The following is a 25,457-nucleotide window of genomic DNA, read 5'->3' on the forward strand; positions in this document are numbered from 1 at the left end:
AAAGCACATTTCTTCCTCTGTGAAAACAATTTATCCAGTATCTTCTCTGTGCCTTTCATGGTTCTTATTCACACTACAGTAAGACAGAAAATGACCCTGACTCCCATCCACCTAGGGACTGAGATAGTCAGTAAACACCCAAACAGACCTGTACCGTTTAGTGATGGACACAGTAGAGACAACATCCTAAGGGGCCTCTTGAGAGCTATTGTAGATAGGGAGTTCAGAAAGTCCTCTGGGAGGAAGTATGTTTGCATAGAGACCCCAGTGATGAGAAAGATTAAGCCATGTTAGTATGGAAAGAGAACTCTAGGTGGAGGGAACAGCAAGCGATTAGCATGTTCAAGGGCAGGGGTCCCCAAACTTTTTACACAGGGGGCCAGTTCACTGTCCCTCAGACCGTTGGAGGGCCGGACTATAAAAAAAATTATGAACAAATCCCTATGCACACTGCACATATCTTATTTTAAAGTAAAAAAACAAAACGGGAACAAATACAATATTTAAAATAAAGAACAAGTAAATTTAAATCAACAAACTGACCAGTATTTCAATGGGAACTATGCTCCTCTCACTGACCACCAATGAAAGAGGTGCCTCTTCCAGAAGTGGGGCAGGGGCCGGATAAATGGCCTCAGGGGGCTGCATGCGGCCCGCGGGCCGTAGTTTGGGGACCCCTGTTAAAGGGTAATTATTAAGCAGCCAGTGTGGTGGACGCAGACTGAGAAGAAGAGTGGAAGGAGATGTGGGACAGCTCAGGGCTGTGTCAGCCAGGGCCTTTTCTAAAACAGTGTCTAAGTAAGTGGCAGTTGGCTAACTTCCATCCATTTATTAATTTTTTCTTACTCATTTATTCCCTCCACCAAGATTGATTCATACTTATCATGTGTCAGACAATGTGATAGGTATTAAGTAAATAGTGGTGAGCAAAACTGATATTGACAATGTTTACAGTACAGTGAAGGAGGTATATTAAATGAGGAATTGCATAGGTGATATGTAATCACACGTTTTGATAAGTATTGTAAAGAAAAGAGCAGGGTCTGAAAAGAAATAACAGTGCAAGTCAGGGAGATTTTTAAGATGAAAAAAAATGCTACTAGATGAAGTTTAGAGTTGTGCTCCTTGACTTTATCAAATTGAAAACCATATTCATACGCTGGAGTATATAAGCATAAATAGGTAAGTTCTCTCTTGAAAGGACAACCCAGGCCATTAGACTCTGCAGGATGTGAGACTCCAATAATCTGAGAGAATCCATAGCCCAGCATTCCTGTGCCAAATTTTTGGCACAACAGTAAGAAAGCTAGAAGCAGAGGCAACAGTGCACACAGCAGCCCTAAATCAGCTCCCGTTTCTTCTCTAGTGCAGGCGTACTTCAATTTAAACAAACATGTAAAAAAAATAATATTAAAACAAAAAGATAAATACTTTGCATTAAAAAGGGATTCTTGAATTTAAAGAGTCATAAGGGGATTTATTCAAGGAATAAGTTCCTCTAATGCCTCTTAAATTATTCAATTTGCAGTCATTTGATTTACATACAACCTTTCAGGAGTACATTTGTTGTACAAAGTGCAGCACTCCTGCAATAAATATTCTCCTTGATCAATAGCACTTCTGAGTTTTAGTCACTCGCTCAGTGGCATATCACATGCATATACTGCATATTTAAAACTGATGCCTCAATATTTAACAAGTGGCTGCAATACTGTATTATACAACATAAAATTTACTCCAAAAATTAGAGAAATTTATTTTATCCAATCTCTTTTAACTGTATTGCCCTAAGGTTTAAAATATTGGGGAGACTATAATGACCTATAATTAATGAGAACACTTGGGGTACATCTACATATGTAAAGAGCTGTGAGTCCAGTGAATTGATTAGTGTATACACCCAGCTGGGGGGCTCAACATTTAAACTCTCTTTATTCTCATGGCGAGAGTCTTTCTTATTGTCTTAATGCTAGATGTTTACTTTAGTTCTCAAACCCTATTAATTAGCAAAGGCATAAACATGGGACAAAATATAAAGATCAGAATCCATTCTTTAATGAAATTATTAGCTATACTACTTGGTTCCAAGCACTATAAACTATTTGTCAGAGGGAACATTGGTCTAGCGCAGCTTCAGAAATATAGAGCATAGAAAAGAGATAAAAATGAAAAGGTACTCCCGCTGCAATAAAAACAAGCAGTTAACTCTGATTAATGTTTTTGCTATGTTTACTATCTGTTAGGTGCTCTGCTACATTACATAGATTTTTAAATTTAATTCTTATACAACTCAGTGAACAAGATACTGTTGTTTCCATTTTTCAGATAAGAAATTCAAAGCTTAAAAAGCTTATATTACTCTCCCCTAAATCCCAGGTTTGAAGGAGGTCAGATTCAAATCTAGTACTGGATTCCAGAAATTTAACAAATATAACTTGGGCACCCACTCTGGGTGAACCACTGGGAATTTGAATGTGAACAATTAAATAGGGTCCTTACATTCAAGAACCCACCACTACGTTGTGTTGGAAATACTAGGTAACACAGGCAGAAGAGCCTTGAGTTCTCAGTAACTCCTCTCTTTATTCTTAAATGAGTTTTGAGCAACAAATGCTTTATTCTAATCAATGGATTTATTTAGATTCTGATTCAATGGTCTACTAAGAAAAACTGCATTAAGGAGTGGATCAGTTAAAATGCTTTTGGATACAAGTAGCAAGAAACAACTCACATTGGTTTTAACACCAATGGGGACTTGTTAGTTCATATGACTGAAATATCACTAGGTAATTATGACTTCAGGGAAGTATTAATTTGGCAGTTTGATTGGTTCATATTTTTATTCATTTATTTATTTTAAAAATATTTGGTGAACATCTATAATTTGCCAAGTACTGTTCTAGGTACTTGTAAGAAATATAGCAGTGAACAGAACAAAGTCTTTGACTTCTTGGCGTTTACATATAAGGAAAAGATGCAGACAGTAAACATATGCATGTTAAGTGCCATGGACAAAAATATCTGAGGGTACGTGAATAACGGGATTGCTATGTATATAAAAGATGGCACTTGAATGAGGTGAGGAGGCACAATGGGAGTGGGAAGTGAAAAGGTACCCAGATCATACAATCTGACTCACGATATGAGATTCTACACAGAAAATATACCCATGAGTCATTTCCTTACCCAGGCAGCTTCAAAATAACCATTTTACTATGAAAGAATAATTTAACTCTAAATCATAGAATTGACGTTGTAAAACAAAGATACAATACCAAACCTAACTGTAGCCATTGCAATATGTCATCTTTAGTGGTTAACAGAAGCCGTGTTGCTTAACTGCTGAGTAGACACAGCAATCTTAATCTGAGCCTCATTCGCCTATACAAAGGAGATGAGATAGACACAGATAACAGACACTCGGGTGGTGACCAGAGACAGAGCGGGTGGCGGGAGGTAGAAAAGGGTAGAGGGTCAAATATATGGTGACGGAAGGAGATTTGACTTTCGGTGGTGAACACACAATACAATATACAGATAGAGTTATACACTTGAAACCTATATAATTTTACTAACCAATGTAACCCCAATAAATATAATAAAATTAAAGAAATAAAGTAGCTCAAGCACTTAGCACAATGCTCAGGAAATGGTAGCTATTACGTATGATGTTGATGTGATGGCAGACTCCATCCCAAGACTCAGTAACCTCACTTGTTCTTTGTCCATAAAGCAAAAGCAAGTACAGTCACACTTTTTTGTTTCTTTGTGTTTTTTTGTTTTTTGGGTTTGTTTTTTTTTACAGAGACAGAGAGAGAGAGTCAGCGAGAGGGATAGACAGGGACAGACAGACAGGAATGGAGAGATGAGAAGCATCAATCATTAGTTTTTCGTTGAGTATTGCAACACCTTAGTTGTTCATTGATTGCTTTCTCATATGTGCCTTGACTGCGGGCCTTCAGCAGACTGAGTAACCCCTTGCTCGAGCCAGCAACCTTGGGTCCAAGCTGGCTCAAACCAGATGAGCCCATGCTCAAGCTGGCGACCTCAGGGTCTTGAACCTGGGTCCTCAGCATCCCAGTCTGACACTCTATCCACTGCGCCACCACCTGGTCAGGCTGTTTTTTTGTTTGTTTGTTTCTCTACTGATTTTTAACATCTAAAATGTTGAGACTCTTGATTTACTCATTTAGGAAGTGTTTTTGAACCATGCAGGAAAACACATTTAAGACAACACAAACATCTTTTAGTTTAGAAATAACATTGTTTGGATACTCTGTGGTTTCTGGCTGCAAACATAGTTCCAATCCAGCTGTTCAGTTGTTTCCATTTAAATGTCTAGAAATGTGACTCTACCCGAGCAGTGCATCAGAATAAACTATTTGGGCTTGAAAATTCAGAAGCGTGGACTCTATCTTCCAGGTCCTGAGTCAGAATCTTTAGGATAGAGACTTGAACCTCTAGATTCTTTAAAGTTTTCTGGATAATTCTGAGGTATAGGTTGAAAAGTATTGGAGCCCTGGCCCGTTGGCTCAGTGGTAGAGCGTCAGCCCAGCATGTGAAAGTCCCAGGTTCAATTCCCAGTCAGGGCACACAGAAGAAGTGACCATCTACTTCTTTACCCCTCCCCTTCCCCTTTTCTCTCTCTCTCCAACTCTCTCTCTCTTCCCCTCCTGAAGCCATGACTCGAAGGGTTCGAGTGAGTTGGCTCTAGGAGCTGGGGATGGCTCCATGGTCTCACCTCAGGTACTAAAATAGCTCTGTTGCTGAGCAACAGAGCAGTGGCTCCAGATGGGCAGAGCATAACCCGGCGGTAGGGGACTTGCTGGGTGGATCCCGGTTGGGGCACATTCAGGAGTCTGTCTGTCTGCCTCCCCACTTCTCACTTAAAAAAAAAAAAGAGTATCAGTATATAACATCCTTTCAGGGCCCTTAAAAGCTACTGAGCAATAATTTTAGAAAGGAGAGTAACTTGAACCAAGCATAAAGTACCCTTTTAATTTTATATTTTAAGCTTGGATAGATATGCATTATTTAAGAAACTATCAATTTTGTTAAAATGACAATCTTAGAAAAATATGGCCCCTGACTGAGCTGTTTTTCTATTTATTAAAATTTTTCCACTGTTTCAAACAGATTCCAATTTAATACCCAGGTTTCAAGTTCATTAGGCCGAACAAGCAGCAATATACACAAACATTTCCCACTTTTTATTATTTCTGTCTCTTCCACTGTAACTCGGAGTCTCCACTATGTACCTTAGATAACAGTGTCAGTGAAATGATTTCTGCCTCTTCCACTGTAACTGAGTCTCCACTATGTACCTTAGATAACAGTGTCAGTGAAATGATTTCTGCCTCTTCCACTGTAACTGAGTCTCCACTATGTACCTTAGATAACAGTGTCAGTGAAATGACAATGAAGAATTTTAATTCAGTTCAGTGGAAATGGGTGATGCATTAACTTATTGTTTAAGATGTGTGCTATAGCATCCCAGAGGGGAAGAGCAGGCTTTAGAGGTTCATGTCTCAGTTAGTTCATTTTAACTCCCTTCTATTCCTATCTTATTAAAAATATTTTTCCAGCCCATTCCTCCAGACTTGTTTTTATATCTTGCCTTTCCTGTGAATGCATTCAGAATTGCAGGAATATTCTCTATTCATTAAAACTGAAAGCTATACAAATGCCAATCAATTGCAAAGTATATTCTTTTTAGATATAAATATTTTATTTTTCACTTATTTTTATTTTTAGTGAGAAGAGGGAAGGCAGAGAGACAGACACATACATGCACCCTGACTGAGATCCACCCAGCAAGCCCACTAGGGGGCGATGCTTTGCCCATCTGGGGCCATTGCTCCATTACAACCAGAGCCAATATTTTTTTAGCTCCTGAGGCGAGGGCCATGATGCCATCCTCAGCACTTGAGGCCAACTTGCTCAAGGCAACCAAGCCATGGCTGCAGGAGGAGAAGAGAGAGAGAGAAGGGGGAGAGTTGGAGAAATAGATGGTTGCTTCTCCTGTGTGCCCTGACTAGAAATTGAACCTGGGACTTTCACACACCAGCCCACACTCTACCACTGAGCAAACTGGCCAGGGCCTGCAAAGTATATTTTTATTTATTTTGTGCAGAGATTTTAAAAATGTCAGTTTCTGGGGTTTTTTCTTGTATGTTAAATAATTCTGTTTTTATGAGAAATAGTGCAAGCACTGCAACTTTAATGTCATTTTATAACCTTAGCTCAGAACTGGATTTTGTTTCCCTTAGTAACCTTTACATGGATAAAGATTTGTGGGGAAAACAGCTGTATTAGGCTTTTTGTGCAATTAGCGCCTGAGCACACGAAAGGACTATTATAAGAATATAAGTGCTTCCCTCAGGGGTGACGAGATCAGGTCACACCCCCCACTGAGAGGTGTGGGTTATTTCCTAACCCCTTGCCCTCTGCAAAAAGCAGGTTTTCCTTTTTTTTCTCACTCTTTTCTTTCTCCTTTTGGCTTGCCTGTCTTTGCAAGCCTCCAATAAATTGGTATGGCTCACCATTTTCTGGCTCCACAGTTCCTTTATTGTCTGCCCAAATTCAATGTGAACCTGCATGGCCGCAACCACTAGCCTTACATCTCACACAGCTGGCAGAATTCAGATCAGATTGGTATGGAGCCGCCAACACCCTTGAAGGATAGGGTCATTGCTTTCCAGTGTATGGTTCCCCATGGCTCTCCTTTTGAAGGCTGTGAGTTGGGTGTTTTTTACAATTCTGCAAGAAGAAACCAAGAGTTCTGTGCAAGAAGCTGCCTGAGGTAGAAAACTCCAGGGTAAGCTATAGACTGAACAGCAACAATGGCATGAACTAGAGCAGTCATTGGAGAAAGAGCTGTAGGTCCGAGAACTGCAGGTCAGGCTACAGGCCGAGAACCAGTAATGTCTTGAACTGGACCAAGTACTGGAGAAGGAGGCCAACTGCTCTAGAAAGCTGCAGTGTCAGATGCAGGCTGAACATCAATGTTATCTGGAACTGGAGTGATCTCTGGAGAAGGAGTTACAGGTTTGTGAGCTCCAGTTTTCCCTGGAAGCAGACACTGGCACTGACAGTTGGTGGAGACAAAATTACAGGTTCAGGAGCTGGAATCTCAGCTTCAGGCCGAGAGCTGGTAGCTGTAGGAGCCGAAACAGTTGCCAAAGAAGGAGCAGCATCTGTGCTGGTAAACTGGCTCTGAGTTGGTGGGAGCAAGTGTTTCCAACTCTTCCTCTTCTGAGGGTGAGGAGGCTTGGGCTAAAGCTGCCATCCACAGACTCAGAGCCCAGCTAGTGATTGCCCAGAAGGTAAACACCCAGCAGCCAGGAGTCCCCCAGGGGCAGGCTCAGCCCCCTCTGCAGGTAGTGGAGCACTCTGTGGTCCAGCCCCACTCCCGGACAGAGCTGATGGAGTTGGGAGTGCAAATCAGGCAGAAACCCGCCAAACCCTTGGCAGCCTGGTTGCTGCGGTTGTGGGACATAGGGGGTGGTAGCATCATGCTCTCCGGAACAGAAATGGGAAAATTGGCTGCCATTACCATTCACTTCTCCTTAAGGCAGCTTCTTCAGAACTGCCATGAAAACTCAGGAATCATACCCTATTAGAATGGGTGATGGTCACCATTCATATGGTTAGGCAGACTACCAGAGACTTTCCAGGAGCAGTGAGTAAGTGGCAATACTAGTGAGCTAGTAAAGGTCCTTCAGGAACTATCATATATAGGTATGAAGAATGCTGCTTTCAACCCGAGGTCCCATGGGCCAGAACAGGTAGTGTTTACAGCAGGGATGAGGGACCTTATTCTCTGTAGTAATCCATCTTTCCTTTTTGGATCACTAGTGACTATCTTAGGCCCCTATGTGCAGCAGCCCATCAATGAGGTTATGCAGATGGTAGCAGATACGGGGTAGTTGGAGGCAGCATGGAATCACAGAACAGTGAGGACCACTGCCGTGCTGCCCTCCCTGCCCCTCGCCCCCCGACTACCAAGGGAAAAGGGTTTGTGAGTTACCCGAACACAGATGTGGGTAAATTTGATTGTGTTTGGAACAGGTAGGGAAAAATTATATGGCAAGTCTAATAAAGTTCTTTTGGAGATTTGGTGGCAGCTTAAAGCAGAACAGAGGTTCCAACCGCTGAGACAAAAGGCCCCAGCAGCTACCAATAAAACGGTTGGTGTGTGGGCGGCATGGTTACAAGATTATATGATGGAGACAGCTGAGAGAGAGGAGGATTTTTCAGTAAGACACATTTTTCAGTTCAAATATGGGGAAGGCTGAGGGATCTCTCTAACAGGGATGGGTGAGGACTGGAGGCTCCACATGGAACTGGCTATCCACTGGTCCCCTTCTAATGTACAATGGATGTTGGCCTTGGTGGATACAGGTGCAGAATGTTCCTTCCTCTATGGGAACCCAGAGCAGTTCACTGGATCCAGTGGCCATTGACGGTTATGGGGGCCAAGTTGTTTGAGTGAAGCCAATAACTATTCCATTGGGGATAGGAAGACTGCCTCCTAAGCCATATAAGGTGTATGTATCTCCTATTCCTGAATATATTTTGGGGTAGAATTCTTACAAGGACTGTGGTTGGAAACTACAACCGGGGGGTTCCGGCTGTGGGTCTGGGTCATGAAGGCAGTGTTGCGGGGACACGCATCACATTCCCTTTTGCAATTCCCCATTCCCCATCATGTGACTAGCACAAAGCAGTACCATTTGCCAGATGGTTATGAATAAATCACAGGGAAAATCCCTGAACTAGGAAAGGTGGTGATCATTCAGCCAGTGCACAGTCCTTACAACTCCCCAGTATGGCCTGTGTGCAAACCAGATGGAACCTGGAGAATGACAATAGATTACAGAGAATTTAATAAAGTTGTTCCCTCTTTGCACGCTGCTGTTCCCTCAATAGCTAACATGATGGATCGGCTAAGCCATGGGTTGAGGACATACCACTTTGTGGCAGACTTGGCCAATGCCTTTTTCTCTATTGATATAGCTGCAGAGAGTCAAGACTAATTTGCCTTCAGTTGGGAAGGGAGACCATGGACCTTTACAGTGTTACCCCAGGGCTATTTGCACAGCCCCACCTTGTGCCATGGGCTGGTGGCTGCTGACCTGGCTAAATGGAAACAGCCAGCGGCAGTTTGTATGTATCATTATATTGATGATATTACGCTAACTAGTGACTTTCTTCCAGAATTGCAAGCAGTCCCTACCCTGCTATCCCATTTGAAAGCATGTGGCTGGGTGGTCAATGAGGGCAAATTACAAGGACCTGGGTTATCTGTTAAGTTCCTGGAAGTTGTCTGGTCAGGTAAGACACAAGTTATCCCTGACGTATTATAGATAAGATCCAAGCATTCCCTGTGCCCACTACGATAAAACAGTTACAGGTATTCCTAGGTCTGCTGGGGTGTTGGCGAGCATTTATACCCCATTTAGCTCAGTTACTGCATCCCCATATCACCTTATTCAGAAGGGGGTTCACTGGGATTGGACTGAGCAGGCACAAGGTGCATTTGCAGCAGCTAAGAGAGCTGTCAAGGTGGGATAGGCCTTGAATGTGTTTGATCCTGCCAGGCCCTGTGAGCTGGATGTCCATGTAACCTCAGAGGGGTTTGGATGGGGCTTGTGGCAACAGAGTGCCTATGGCAACCTATTGGGTTTTGGTCCCAATTATGGAAAGGTGCTGAAGTCTGTTACTCATTAGTGGAGAAGCAGTTGGCAGCTTTGTATGCTGCTCTCCTAGCTACCGAGAGTACTAAGACCACAACACCAGTTACAGTCAAGACAACATACCCTATTGCTGAATGGGTGAGAGATTGAGCAACCAAACCACATAGTGGTATGGCCCAAACCCCCTGGCCAAGTGGGGTGTATACTGGCAACAACGCTGTGCTCTTAGCACCAGCCCATTGAGAGCAGAACTGCAGGAAGTCTTGGGTCCAGTCACCTATGTGACCTTAGAGTCAGGAGCAGCTGGGGCCCAGGAGGCAGAACCTGAAGTCAGTTCCTACTAGGAGGGGCGGGTGCCCATCCCTGAGGATGCCTGGTATACTGATGGTTCCAGCAGGGGCCAACCTGCCAAATGGACAGCTACAGTCTTCCATCTGGCCACTGAGACTATTTGGATGGACACAGGTACAGGCCAGAGCAGCCAATGGGCAGAATTAAGAGCTGTTTGGCTAGTTGCCCATAATGAACCTTCACCTCTGATAATTTGTACTGACAGCTGGGCTGTCTATCGTGGACTGACTGTTTGGATTGCTACTTGGCACATTAACCAGTGGATGGTAATGCACCGTCCATTATGGGGTCAGGCCATGAGGCAGCACTAATGGGAAATAGGACAGCAGAAGTAGGTGACAGTATATTATATCACGGGGCATGCCCCTCTAGCCCATCCTGGGAATGATGAGGCAGATACATTGGCAGGGGTGCAATGGGTGGAGACTGTGTCCACAGGTGACATGGCACAGTGGCTCCACCGGCGTCTGCTCCATGTGGGACAGAGAACTATGTGGGCTACGGTTAAGGCGTGGAACTTGCTTGTGTCCTATGCAGAGGTACTTGCAGCCTGTGAGCAATGTGCAGTGTGTTCCAAGGAGCACCCTCGGAGACCACTGGTGTCACCTGGACAGATCCAGAGGGGTCATGTTCCACTGATACGATGGCAGATAGACATCATTGGACCCTTACCAAAGTCAGAAGGGTACCAGTATGCAGTCACTTGTGTAGATACTGCCACTGGTGTGCTTGTACTTACCGCACCCATAACCCTGACCAGAGGGCAGTCATACAGGCTCTGGACTGCCTGAGTGCTGCATATGGGCGACCGCTGGTCCTTGAAAGTGACAATGGTACCCACTTCACTGGTTCAATGGTGAGGCAATGGGCTCAAAAGCTGGGGGTGGACTGGAAGTACCGTGTTCCCTACCACCCCCAGGCTGCTGGCATCATTGAGCGGTATAATGGACTGTTAAAGCAGGGACTATGACAGGAGGAGGGGGCACCAGCTCCCTTACTGGATGGACACGCCACTTATGGACAGTACTTTGGATTTTGAATGAGAGACCTCGACAGGGGAGCCCAGCTCCAGTAGAGGCCCTCCTGCATCGGGCAGCTGCCCCCATTCAGTTGCAGATACGCACCAAGGACATTTTACTCAAGCTGGGCTTTAGATGGGAGGGCAACGTGCTCCTGCCTGCCCCAGCAGCCAATGAACGTGGGCCTGAACTGTACAGGCCCCTCATCTATGATGGGGGGCCTTGTTGGCTCCGTGGGGAAAGGGGCTAGAGGTGGACCTCCAGTTAACTCCCTGGCAACCGGCATCTGGCCACCTAAGGTAGAAGTGTATTATCCCTTGAGTGCTCAGGGGGACAGCATTATGAAGAGCACCTTTGTAATTTCTTTATGACCAATAATTAGTTCCCCATTTTATTGCACATAGAATCAGCAGATCTTGGTGTATTGACCAATAATGTTTGGTGTGCCCACCCGGGGCGGCCTCTGGTACCAGCTACTATGCTGTCTGCAGACAAAACTCTGGCCTGTATTCTGCCAGAGGAGAAAGATTTGCCTCTCTTGGTGCCGCTGACAACTCTTTCATTTGGCCCATAGCTTATGCTTTAATTCTGTTGCAGTAGTTTGCACTGTTTCTAGTTATGCAATGTACCTCACTCCTGCACAGGGACCATCGGGGAAGATACTTGTCGCGTAGGTTCCACCCTATGGGGGTGGAATGGGGGAAAACAGCTGTGTTAGGCTTGCTCACTGCCTTACTGGCTGCAAGCACTTTGTGCAATTAGTACATGAGCCCTTGACAGCACTATTGTAAGGAAGTGCTTCCCCTCAGGGGGGCGACGTCAGATCACACCCCGCCACTGAGAGGTGCGGTTTGTTTCCTGATCCCTGCTCTCCACTGTGAAAAGCAGGTTTTCCTTTGTTATTTTTCTTTTCTTTCTTCTTTTGGCTTTCCTGTCTTTGTGAGCCTCCAATAAATTGGTATGATTCACTGGTTTTTGGCTCTACAGTTTCTTTACTGTCTGCCTGAATTCAAGGTGAATTTGCATGGTAACAGCACCTGGACTTACAGGATCAGATAAAAGGGTATACATGGACTTCTTTTTCCTTTAACTAGAGAGGGGAGGGTAATAAACTGAATATTTTCAAACCATTTAGTTCATGGATATACTTCATATTACCTGTCACTACAAAATTGGTTAATCCCTAAGAAATCTTTCAGGCTAGATTAATCTCCCCTTGTGAAAGATATGGACATCAAATTAAAATCAAGTCAGTCAATCACACAGGGATGTATAGAGACAATGAAAATGATGCCATTTTCATGAAATTCTAGGAACTTAAAATATCATTTCCTCTGAGGTATTTTATTTAGGTCTTTGTGTGTCCAAAATTAGACAAAGAGTGGATTAACACAAAAATAAAAATTAAAAAATAAAGCAAAAAGTTAGAAATTGTTTCAAATGAAGCCCTCTGTAATGAATAGAAAATGAAAATGAAATGAAAAATATCAAAGCATATTAAAAAGCACAAAGTAATATATAAAATCAAATACTGTCATTTTGTGTTTATATTAGTATTTGAGAGGCCAGTGTGACTTCTATTAGACATTAAACTTTGTTATAATTCACCGTGCATACTGTGTGGCAGAAGTGAAGCCATGTCTACCTAGTGCTCTGTTCTGAGAACCCGGGGTGTGCACAAGCAGAAGCACCCTTGTTCTCTTTCCTGCTTCTCTGCTCACAGTGTGTCACTCACTGAGCCTTTGGCCCTGTGACCCACTGCAGTCTCCATTAATAGCACGAGTGTATCTGTCTTATAGTCTTTCTCTCTCAAACCAAACCAAATTGTTTTCCATCATTTTGTTTTTGTTTGTTTGTGAGCCAATTAAGAAATCTCTTTAAATTATGTATTTTAACATTTAGATTTTTACATTGATTAATACTCATTCTTGAATATAAGAGAAAAGTGAAAAAACCCAACCAATATCTTAATGTAATTTTGGGAAGTTCATCTGCAGCCCTTGTAAAGACTGGTGATTCACAGTGTCTGCCATAGCATAATAAGCCTTAAAGAAACAGATCCACAACAAACAAATGAAAGTAACTCCTTTCCGCCCTGGTTTTTCTCTTAGGGACATTAAATGTGATGCAAATGGCCCGGGGCTGTCCATATGCACAGCTGCTTTCCTTTCCTTTCCATTTTTTTCATGACTGCAGCTGCTCTGACTTGTCTCTCCTAAACCTCTGTTGAAAAAAAATTTCCTTCACTATTCCACTTGTCCTTTTAAATTTTGTTTCATCCCCTAGCGCCATTCTTTATTATGAAGGTACTTCCTTCTTTCTCATGTAGATATTTCTTTCCTTCAAAAGTGAGGAGCAGGGGAGAAACCTCCCAACCCCGAGGGTCTTCCCGTTGCTAGGAGGAGAGGTGCTGACGAACACTCTCACATTAGTGATTCTTACTCCTTCACATCACATATTAAAATACAGTTCACAAGTTCTATTTACTTGGTTTTCTTTAGCCAATGTCCACTTGAAACTATTTCATATGTAACTATGATCTATTTACCCCGTAACAAATTCTAGAGACTTCTTAACTATAGACTTAGGAAATTCTCTTTTCATTAATCTTAAAAACTTCCATGCTACAATTTTAATAAAGTCTTGACTATTTTTCCTTTCTTTGGAAAAGAGAAACAACTGGATGCACTACAAGTGAAATGTTGAGGGGAAGGAAGATGCCCAAAGACCGCGGGTGAGTGATGTTATGAGATTTTTGGCTCATGTGACAGCTGCAAAAATTTAGAGAAAAGGATGGGCATGCAATATGGTAAACGTAGGGGAAGGTGTTGCCACTGAACAGGTGCTTGGGACACAGGTGCCAGAAAAAATAGACATACCCAGAGATATGAATGAAAGAGTCAGGTGTGAAGATAAAACAAGGAATTAGGGTTGTAACCCTTTCCTTAAATTCTTCTTTAAAAAACGACATCAAACTTTGATAATATAATAGAGACAGGAACATCTCTCCCTTATATTCTTCACCCTTTTTGTTTTCCAGGCAAAGAATTTTGTTTGGAATCAGGACTGGTACATCCATGATATAATTCTTAATCAGAAAGGCTGGGTTCTGTGCAAAGCTTTCCTTGCTGCTAGTTTATGCGAAGACTTGTGCTTATATGTCCGCAAAGGGCGCTCAATCAGTTGACCACACAAAGCAGCAGGAGATAGACTTCCTGGTCTTCCTAAACGACTGGCAGCTGAACCATCCTGAAGAAACACGCTCCCACCTGCTCCCGTCCTCCGTCTCACTTCTAGGACATCATCCACAGGTTAGGATTGTGCACGGCAGGATACATCTCTGGTGAAAAATCTTGTCAGGCAGAGAAACATGACAAAAGATATATGTCAGTCTGCATTAGGGAGAAACAAATAAATGGCTCACCTTCACATATAATGGCTCTCTAAGATGCTCAACGAGAATGCAAGCTTTCTCCTCCCACACAGGATTGAGGTTCTTGTATATTATTTTACTTCTAAAAACTTCTTTTCCTCCAACTTTAAACTTCACATATGGATCACTTGTCCCTGTTAAAGAAATGCAGATTGATCCATGTTCATTATGCCTTTCAGGAAGTATTTCAAGGAAAAAAGTTAAACAAAGCTTATCAGGAGGCAAATAAGGGTTAAGGGTCTTCCCTAATTTTTTCCCCCTGAAATATGGAAGTGACAAGTTATTTATAATAGTAATTATTAACATTATTAATCTTCTCTACTTAATACTGTAACCCTATCCTGGTACTTAAAAAACTCTATTGTATGCTGCATATGTAAATTTACTTCATGTTATAAATGATAAGAGATTTTTTCTTGATATCATCTGGTTAACTATAAAAAAGATAATCTACTATCTTAGCTAATGAAACTAGTTTTATACTAGTCTAATGGGTTTAGTCAGGCTTCAGAGAAATACAAAAAAAAAAAAAGAGGTTTTTTTTTGTTGTTTTTTTGTTTTTGTTTGTTTTTTTTTAATTTTTCTGAAGCTGGAAAAGGGGAGGCAGTTGGCAGTCAGACAGACTCCCGCATGCGCCCGACTGGGATCCACCCGGCACGCCCACCAGGGGGCAATGCTCTGCCCATCTGGGGCGTCGCTCTGTCCTGACCAGAGCCACTCTAGCGCCTGAGGCAGAGGCCAAGGAGCCATCCCCAGCGCCCGGGCCATCTTTTTGCTCCAATGGAGCCTTGGCTGCGGGAGGGGAAGAGAGAGACAGAGAGGAAGGAGGAGGGGGGTGGAGAAGCAGATGAGCGCTTCTCCTGTGTGCCCTGGCCGGGAATCGAACCTGGGACTCCTGCACGCCATGCCGACGCTCTACCACTGAGCCAACCGGCCAGGGCTAAAAAAGAGTTTTGAGGTCAATTTTAGAACAAAATTAAATAGATTCCTTTTCTATAGTCTTTCAGTAAGTGAATGGACCCTCCAAGAAGGGGATATGACAGGCAGCATTTACTAGATTTCTTTGCCCATAGGATCTATTTTTCTTAAATTCATACTTCAAGACCAATAATCCCTGATCTCTCTTTGGGAAATGCTACTTTACCATATTTTATAGATAAGAAAGTTTCACATATTTTGGAGGTTCTTTTATTATAATAGTCTTTCTAGTGAAATCATGGAATTTTATTATAATAAAACCCTCCAAAATCAAGTCATTAATATGGGATTAATCTTTAATAAACACATTAAACCAAAAAAAAAAAAAAAGATTTAGTTTGTTGGTTTAAAAAAACAGAAAATAAAAACCTCAATAAATTTATGTGCCTGTGCTTTGTTGCAATATTGCACTCAACCACAAGATGGCACTAACACTTATCAAATTCTTAATTCAAAGTTAAGGTATCTCAACTGCATACTTGTTCTCAGGCATTTTCTTGTGCTTTATTATCACTAGCTGGATCACAATCCTCATTAAAAAGTTTTTTATGGTTAAAATAAAAACAGGGCAAATAAATATGGGAGAAGAAAGTAAGAAGTATTAGTTCTAAAATAAAATTCAGATTTTGTTATAAATGTCATATTTAAGAGCAATATTTGAACGTTTATTTTATTAGATAGCATTAACCTCAGAATTAATTTGCAAACATTATTATTTTATAATTGTTAATTTCATACTTCAAAATTTTTAGACTATCAATTGTTCACTTCTGTACCTTATAATTGAATTATATATATATATAATTCTATGGTTTGTATAGTGTTTTCATAAAGGATTACATGTCCCCAATATTATGTTTTATTTTTTCCAGAGTCAGGACACTGATGAGCACTCGAACATTTTATGTGACTGGTTAGCCTTTAATTTAAGTCCAACAAAACTAAACTTGGAATGTATCTCCTTTCGTGCAGCAATGAATATTGCAAACACAAGATGGCAGCCTCTCTTCCCTTAAAATAGCATTTCAGATATTTAACTGATAAATAGCTAAGTCTCTTGGTTTTCATTCTCAGAACAAATAAGCCTCCCAGTTAAAAAGTTTAAATCAGTCTTATTCCAAACCTAGTGTGTAATAAAGATGAGTAGCTACTCTTAGTTCAGAGACTTGTCATTATTCAATAATGCCGACTCCTACTCAAAAACCACGCCAGTCTGAAGCCCAGTCTCCATGATAGAAGGAGAAGAAAGACAAAGGAGGATGTACAGATGTTGATGTGAACAATCAGACTCCATCTCTGTAAGACCCACACTCTCTCTATTCTTTAACTGTCACTGGCCTAACTGGTCCTGGCCAGCACACACAGGCCTTGCAGTTAATGGTTAGCTGCGTTCTGTAATCATAAAGATTCTTGCCAGTAATGGCCAGAAAGACAGAACAGCTTAGATAAATATCACACTGGCATTAGTATCAGTGCTAAGCAATTATTCACCACAAGACCACCAGGAGGTATGATCCTGGCTCATACTGCATTCTCTATCCCTTTGTCTCTTTAATCATTAATAGTTCAGCTATACTATACAATATTTACTGTAACAACTTTTAGCAGCAAAGAATAACCTGCACAAAACTGCCAGGGTCATCTATTAGGTTATGAAATCATTGCTAGATGGTGTTTATCTATTTAGAATTATTTACCTTAACCAATACAAAAATTAATCCAAATCACACTATGATTACAGTGGTACAGATAATTTTTAAAAATGCATGGCTTAAGACCCTTAGAGAGAGAACTTCAATGATATTTAATCTTAAAAAATACTTTCAGGCCCTGGCCAGTTGGCTCAGCGGTAGAGCGTCGGCCTGGCGTGTGGGGGACCCGGGTTCAATTCCCGGCCAGGGCACATAGGAGAAGCACCCATTTGCTTCTCCACGCCCCCCCCCTCCTTCCTCTCTATCTCTCTCTTCCCCTCCCGCAGCCAAGGCTCCATTGGAGCAAAGATGGCCCAGGCGCTGGGGATGGCTCTTTGGCCTCTGCCCCAGGCACTAGAGTGGTTCTGGTTGTGGCAGAGCGATGCCCCGGAGGGGCAGAGCATCGCCCCCTGGTGGGCAGAGCGTCATCCCCTGGTGGGCAGAGCTTCGCCCCTGGTGGGCGTGCCGGGTGGATCCCGGTCGGGCGCATGCGGGAGTCTGTCTGACTGTCTCTCCCCGTTTCCAGCTTCAGAAAAATACAAAAAAAAAAAAATACTTTCAAAATCCAATTTACAAAATATCTCATCAAGTGATCAATAGTTTATTAAAGTAATAATTCTTAACAAAGAGCTAAAACTAAAAATGTAATTCTAATGATTTATAATAGTTGTATATTACCTTAGCATTTTATTAGAATTTAATGACATTTAAAAAATTTTCTATTCTTTTAATTTTACTTATTTTAAGAACAGCAGCAAAATAAAAAAAAAGCCATATTATGCATATTGTTTATCTTCCCATTCAGCAATGTCTTCTCTTCAAAACTTAGTGATGGTTAAATAGTCTTATAAAAACATAAAGTCTTAGAATTGGAAGAAATCTGATCTAATTTTTTTCACTAAATACAAAAATATCAGCTATAATAGTGACGGAAGACAGATGGTCATGAGATGGAATGTGAAGGCAGTTCAAATACTTCTAAGTTGGCACTTCAAAATTCAATTCAGTATTTATTGAACAAAGACATCCTGTGATATAGTATTTTATTTTGGACAGGTATGTTATAAAGTATACGTTATAGAACTAATCTGCCTCCTCTGGATCTTTAGAGCTGTAAGAAAATAGCTAGTCCCTGTTTCACAGACACCCACCCCTTCCAAGCCTTTAATATATTTAGTCATTGCTATAATTATAGATCTCAGGTCATTAAAAGAAGGAAACAATAAGCTGGTCTTCTTGTTTGTTGTTTTTTCAATGAGAGAATTTTTAAAGAAAATGCTTCCACAAATAAGAAATTAAAAATGCCTTTTCTTTTCAAAATATAAGTTTCAAGAGAATGATTACAGATACCTCTATGTTCCTGGACTATTGATGAAAGGCTTTTATTCAATTATGGTATTATTTGATATAGTCAATGATTATATAAGTTTTACAAGCAAGTGAAAAAGATAAACAAAGTGAAATGTTAACACCTACAATGTAACTAAAATACTTGAGGAACAATGAAAAAAACCTTTGCCCCTTATACTAAAAACAGTTAATAAGTGTTTAATGTGACAAGTGACTTCAAAACTTGCAATTACCTTGCCAAAGTGTGTCCTCATGATAGAAGAAAAGACAGCTTATGAGATAGTAGTAGGTGTGTGAGTTCTACACAGTACTCCTCCTTCAGATCTTTAGTGGGGCATGGATCGAGTCCCTGGCCTGCATTGGGAAGCTTAAGAAAAACTTAGGACCAAACTGAGCACTACGTTCCCCAGTGACTCACTCTCTCTTGCTTTCTGCCTTCCTGCCAAGTTTGCTACTTTTCCATTTCCATTAGCATTCTGCTACTTGTTGAAAGGGACAAGGCTCTTTCTCAATAAGGGATCTGTGCTAGTTTATAGAGGGAATGAATTCTCTGGCATAGCTTCCCATTTCTGAAATCCATTCATGTATACAACAATGCTTACTGGACGTCTATTACGTGCTAGGAACTGGTGACTCAGCAGAACATAAAACAAAGTCCCTACTCCCAAGGAGCTTTCATTTTGGTGGAGGGCAACAGGAGGAGGCCAACAAATAGGTAATAATAAGCCAAGTGGTGACAGGTGCAGGAAGAAACATAAAGCCACAGGTAGACGGCAGAGGGGTTTTTGACAGGGTGCGGAGGGAGAGCCTCACTCAGAGAGCCGTGAAGGGACCTAAAGCAAACTGCAGGCAGAGGAAGCCGAAGTGCAGAGGCCCTGAAGGAGGGTGGTGTGGGCAGCGAGTGACCTCGGAAGTGAGTGGGAGGAGACAAACTCAGAGCTTGGTGGGATGACAGATCATGTGGGAATCTAAGATCCTTGGGAAGGACTTGGAATTCTTCCTCAAGTGAGTGAAAATGGAAGAGTAAATGATAAAATTGATAAAAATATTTAAGATTGCATTGTCTGATGTCAAATAATCAGTCTTTGATTAGAGAATATACCAACACCTGAAAAACAGAATGTATTTAAAGGGCCAATTATTAAAAGGGCAATTCTATTGTTTTCTTATTCAAAGTAATTTCTAAATTTAAGACTAGCTTGTCTAAAATATTTTTACAAAGCTAACTTAAAGGTTAATAATGCATGAAAAATGAATGTGAAGTTTTGCACTTTTCATTTAAAATTTTTTTTTTTAATTTTTCTGAAGTGAGAAGCAAGGAGGCAGAGAAACAGACTCTGCATGCACCCAACTGAGATCCACCCACAAGCCCACCAGGGGGTGATGCTCTGCCCATCTGGGGCATTGCTCTGTTGCAACCAGAGCCATTCTAGTACCTGAGGTAGAGGCCACAGAGCCATCTCAGCGCCTGGGCCAACTTTGCTCCAATGGAGCCTTGGCTGCGGGAGGAGAAGAGAGAGATAGAAAGAAAGGAGAGGGGAAGGGTGAAGAAGCAGACAGGTGCTTCTCCTATGTGCCCTGGCCTAGAATCGAACCCGGGATATCTACATGCTGGGCTGACGCTCTACCACTGAGTCAACTGGCCAGGGCCATGCACTTTTCATCTTTATGTCTATACTACATCCTTTAAAATTTAGTTTTATAAGCCATAATACAATATAATCAAATCAAATAGAAATTACTTTCAAAATCAGTGATGACTCTTGTTGATGTCAGCATTAGCTTATTATCAAATGAAATTTGGCACCCAACATTTGTCATTAAAATATCACATTTCAGGCAACACAAACTTATTATATGTTGATGGCTTGCCAAGAACATAATGAGGTAGTCATTATTGGGAGCTGGTGGTAAATGTCTTCCCTACTGTGCATTCCAAAATGCACCCCCTAGATTTCTTGTTCCAATCCCTGGACTGTGAATCATGAGATATCATGTCTATGAATGTGCCACTCCTATGACAAAAGGGATTTTGCAGATGTAGTTAACGTTACCAATGAGTTGACTTTGACCTCATCAAAAGGGAGATTGTCAGAGGAGACCTAAATCAATCAAATTTCCTTTAAAAGCACGGGTTTTCTCTACCTGGTAGCAGAAAGGGAAGTCAGCTTTGAAGCATGAGGAGGATTTGACATATTATAGCTGCTTTGAAAGTGGAAGGGGCCACATGGAAAGGACTTGAGAAGGGACTCTATGAGCTAAAAGAAACTCCTGTGGCAGAGAGCAGGAAAGCAGGGACTTCAGACTTACAGCCACGATCAACTGAATCCTGCCAATACTATAACCATTCAGAAACCTTATTCTTTTTCATCTGGCCTCTTATTTTGATTTTTTTTCCCCTTTGACTCAAACTGGCCTCACCTAGCACCCTGACTTACCTACCTTCCTCTCCCTTGTTTAATTATTGAGTCCTCCAGACAATGAAGTTCTGGTCAGTATCCAGTAGGGGTCCCCAAACTTTTTACACAAGGGGCCAGTTCACTGTCCCTCAGACTGTTGGAGGGCCACCACATACAGTGCTCCTCTCACTGACCACCAATGAAAGAGGTGCCCCTTCCAGAAGTGTGGCAGGAAGCCGGATAAATAGCCTCAGGGGGCTGCATGCGGCCCGCGGGCTGTAGTTTGGGGATGCCTGCTGACTAACTACTGAGACAGAGTTTTCAATCAAACTTGGCCTCAGCTGTGGTTTCACTCTGGACACTGGGGGAAAAAATGATCCCACAGTGCAAATCCTTGCAAAATTGTACAGAACTGACATCAGAACCAAATGCAATGATCAATCATTCCCGCCCTAGCCCAACCAATCAGTAAACATCCCTAACTCTATTAGTCACCATGATTCATGATCTTTTCCCCTGTATCATTTATCCCAAGGAAGCCACAGGGAAGCCAGGCCTCTGAGTGTGAGCTACCTGTGACTGTGGGCATCTCTTTAATGAATCCTTACTTTCTGGGCTGCAAACTCCTGTGTGTGTCTTCTTGGGCTTTGATGCACACAGGCAAATGGACCCCTTCACTCCAGTAACAACACCAAGAATAGACTTGGAAGAGGACCCTGAGCACCAGATAGAAGTTCAGGCCAGCGAACACCTTAATTTTGGCTTTACGAGACTAAGCAGAGAAGCCAGTTATGCTGTGTCCAGATTCTGGACCTACAGAACCTGTGAACTTTAAATGGGTATTGTTTTAAGCTGCTAAACTCAGATATTAGTTACAAAAAATAGAAAAGTAATGTGTCTACCTCAAAGAAGACATTTGTGGTCTAGTTGAAGGAACTTGTTGAAACTAATAAAAGACGTTTTTGTGTGTGTGACGGAGAGAGACAGACAGACAGACAGACAGACAGGAAGGGAGAGAGATGAGAAGCATCAATTCTTCATTGTGGTGTCTTAGTTGTTCATACAATAGATTACTTTCTCATATGAGCCTTGACTGGGGGGCTCCAGCTGAGTGAGTGACCCCTTGCTCAAGCCAGCAACGTTGGGCTCAAGCAGCGACCATGGGGTCATGTCTATGATCCCACGTTCAAGCCGGGGACCCCATGCTCAAGCTGGATGAGCCCATGCTCAAGCCAGCCACCTCGGGGTTTCGAACCTGGGTTCTCTTCATCCCAGGCTGACGCTCTATCCACTGCACCACTGCCTGGTCAGGCACTACTTAAAGGCTTTCTTATAAAGGGCATCAGTGTACTAGCTATAGGGCTGTCTAAACTACTATAACAAAGATATATATATGGATTAAACTAGAGATAAATTTATTCCCTTCTTACAAAATCATAGAGGGTGTGGTAACCCTAACTCAATAACAGTTCTACCATTTGGACCATTCTCAGTGTGTGGTTTCTGACCCTTAGTCCAAGACAGCTACTTTTCCCCCAACTTTATTAGATAAAAATGATACATGGCATTGTATAAGTGTAAGGTTTACAATGTGATGATTTTATACATGTATATATTGTGAAATAATTATCACAATGAAGTTAGTTAATACGTCTATTACCTTACATAGTTGCCCTTTTCTTTTTTTGTGGTGAGTACACTTAAGATCTATTCTCTCAGGAAATTTCAATTCTACAATATAATATTAACTACAGTCATCCTGCTATGCATTGGATTCCCAGAATTTATCCACCTTATAACTGGAAGTCTGAACCCTTTGATCATTATTACCCATTGGTCCCACTCCCCAGTCCCTGGCAAGCACCAGTGATCTAAGTACAGTTATCTTAGGTTCCACATATAAGTGAGATTATACAGTAGTCAAGACGGCTACTTTTTCCTCCTCGTCTCCCACCTGGAAGGAAAGTACATGCAAGCTGAATAAACCCTTGTTTATCTGTCTTAGGAGTCTGAGCTAGAAGTTACACTGCCCAAAGTAGCACCTACGGCTTCTGTTTATATTGCATTGTCCCCAATTTAGAGCTTAGCTGCAAGGAAGGCTGATAATTGTCAGCTCTAGCTACAAACCTTATGCCTACCTAATATCTGGGGGCTTTATGGTGAAAGATGGGAGAATGGAGAGTGGTGGATGAGTAGTCTCTGGTATAATCCAAAAGGTGAGCCCAGTACTGCATTATAAAAATTGAATTACTCAAATTGTTATTAATTTTTTTCCCATGAAAGTGAGTCAGATAACTGCTTCATCAAAACTCTCTCCAATTAGCCCTAAATTTATGTGTAAACTCTAAATACCCTCTTTTATATAAGTCTTCTAAATATTTGAATCAGGTTGTCAGCATTCTCATAAATTTCGAGTATTACTACCCTCCAATACGTTTCCTGTTCTTTATTTACTATTTTGCACTATCTTAAATGCTCTGAACTCATTTTGCTTGTCAAGAAATCCTTTAAAATATGACTTTCAGCAAAGAACACCATTCTCAGTGAAAGTATCCTGGCTGGCCTGACCTGTGGGGGCACAGTGGATTCAAGTGTCGACCTGGAACACTGAGGTCGCTGGTTTGAAACCCTGGGTTTGACTGGTCAAGGCACAAGTGGGAGTTGATCCTTCCTTTCCTCCCTCCCTCCCTCCCTCCCTCCCTCCCTCCCTCCCTCCCTCCCTTCCTCTCTCTTTCTTTCTCTTTTCTCTCCCTCCCTCCTTCCTCTCCCTCCTTCCTTTCTTCTTTCTTTCTTTCTTTCTTTCTTTCTTTCTCTCTCCTCTCTCTAAAATAAATAAATAAATTATAAAAGAAAGATAGAGAGAGAGAAAGGGGAGAAAGAAAGAAAGAGAGAGAGAGAGGGGGGAAAGAGAAAGAAAGAAGGAAAGAAAGAAGGAGAAGGAGGGAGAGAGAGAGAGAGAGAAAGAAAGAAAGAGAAAGAAAGAAAGAAAGAAAGAAAGAAAGAAAGAAAGAAAGAAAGAAAGAAAGAAAGAAAGAAAGATAAAAAAAGAAAAAAAAAGAAAGAAAAGAAAGAAAAGAAAAAAGCAAAGAAAGAAGAAATTTTCCTGGCTAGGAAATTGAGAGGGTAAAAGGGGCAAGGGAGTCTTTACAGTAAAACACCAGCATATGTTTGCAGGAACAAAGGTATTGTATACTTTTAGGAAATCTATGAAAAGTACACTGGCTGAAGTGGAACAATTTGGGGGAATTAATAAGAGCTAACACTGTTCAATAGTGAATATAGGATCAGTAAATGAAGAGTCTTGAATGTCAGACTACAGAATTTTGATGTACTCATATTAACATAAAGAAAGCAATGGAGGTGGAAAGTTGAAATCTATACTCTAAACTACAAACTCCTGCTTTTAAGTGTGGGTATCAAAAAGTAATACAATGAATCTACATAGCCATAAAACCAGTCATCTTTCAACACTTAGGATGGCTTTTCTTTTTTAAAAATATTTTCAATTAATTTTAATTTATTGTGTTAACATGGATTCGTGTCCCACTCACTATAACTCCCTCACCCCACCCTCTTACCCCCCTTACCCCCCTTTGTCTCCCTTCCTCTAGCTCCCTCCCCTCTCTCCTTTGGCATTTGCTGTCCTGTATCTGTATCTCTGTGTTATGTATATATAATTTCACTAATCCCTTCACCTTCTCTGATCCCATCCCCTCATCCCCCTTCCCTCTGACAGCTGTCCCTCTGCTCCCTGTGACCCCACCTCTGCCTCTATTCCATTCCTCAGTTCACTTTGTTCATTAGATTCCACATATAAGTGAGAACGTATAATATTTGTCTTTCTCTCCCTGGCTTATTTCATTTAGCATAATAATCTCCAGGTTCATCCATGCAATTGCAAAAGTAAAATTTCCTTCTTTTTCATGGCCCCATAGTATTCCACTGTGTATATGTACCACTGCTTTTTAATCCCCTCATCCACCGACGGACACTTGGGCTGTTTCCAGATCTTGGCTATTGTAAACAATGCTGCAGTAAAAACAGGAATGCATATCTTCTTTTTAATCAGTGGTTTGGTATTTTTAGGATATATTCCTAAAAGTGGGATAGCTGGGTCAAAAAGCAGTTTGATTTTTAATTTTTTGAGGAATCTCCATACTGTTTTCCACAGTGGCTGCACCAGTCTGCATTCCCACCAGCAGTACAGGGGGTTCCCTTTTCTCCACAATCTCGTCAGCACTTATTGTGTGTTGATTTGTTAATGAGCGCCATTCTGACAGGTGTGAGGTAGTATCTCATTGTTTTAATTTGCGTTTCTCTAATGATTAGTGATGTTGAACATTTTTTCATATGCCTATTGGCCATCTGTATGTCCTCTTTGGAGAAGTGTCTATTCAGTACTTTTGCCCATTTTTTAATTGGATTGTTTACCTTCCTGATGGTGAGTTTTAGAAATTCTTTATAAATTTTGGTTATTATTCTCTCATTGTGTGGGTTGTCTTTTTATTTTGTTGATGGTGCCTTTTGCTATGCAAAAG

At 41.5% G+C, this 25,457-nt stretch overlaps 1 protein-coding gene across 7 annotated transcripts in view; it reads right to left on the reverse strand.

Annotated features, from left to right (window-relative positions):
- The window catches only part of MCTP1 (multiple C2 and transmembrane domain containing 1), a 579,350-nt gene that overhangs the window by 276,495 nt on the left and 277,398 nt on the right, over positions 1–25,457 (reverse strand). For all 7 annotated transcript variants that reach the window (XM_066381864.1, XM_066381863.1, XM_066381859.1 and 4 more), the window contains exon 3: positions 14,493–14,635. In XM_066381864.1, coding sequence (XP_066237961.1) covers positions 14,493–14,635 — 143 coding nt within the window. The remainder of the gene's footprint in view (positions 1–14,492; positions 14,636–25,457) is intronic.

The sequence above is a fragment of the Saccopteryx leptura genome, chromosome 4 (genome assembly GCF_036850995.1).
Source record: "Saccopteryx leptura isolate mSacLep1 chromosome 4, mSacLep1_pri_phased_curated, whole genome shotgun sequence".
Lineage (NCBI taxonomy): Eukaryota > Metazoa > Chordata > Mammalia > Chiroptera > Emballonuridae > Saccopteryx > Saccopteryx leptura.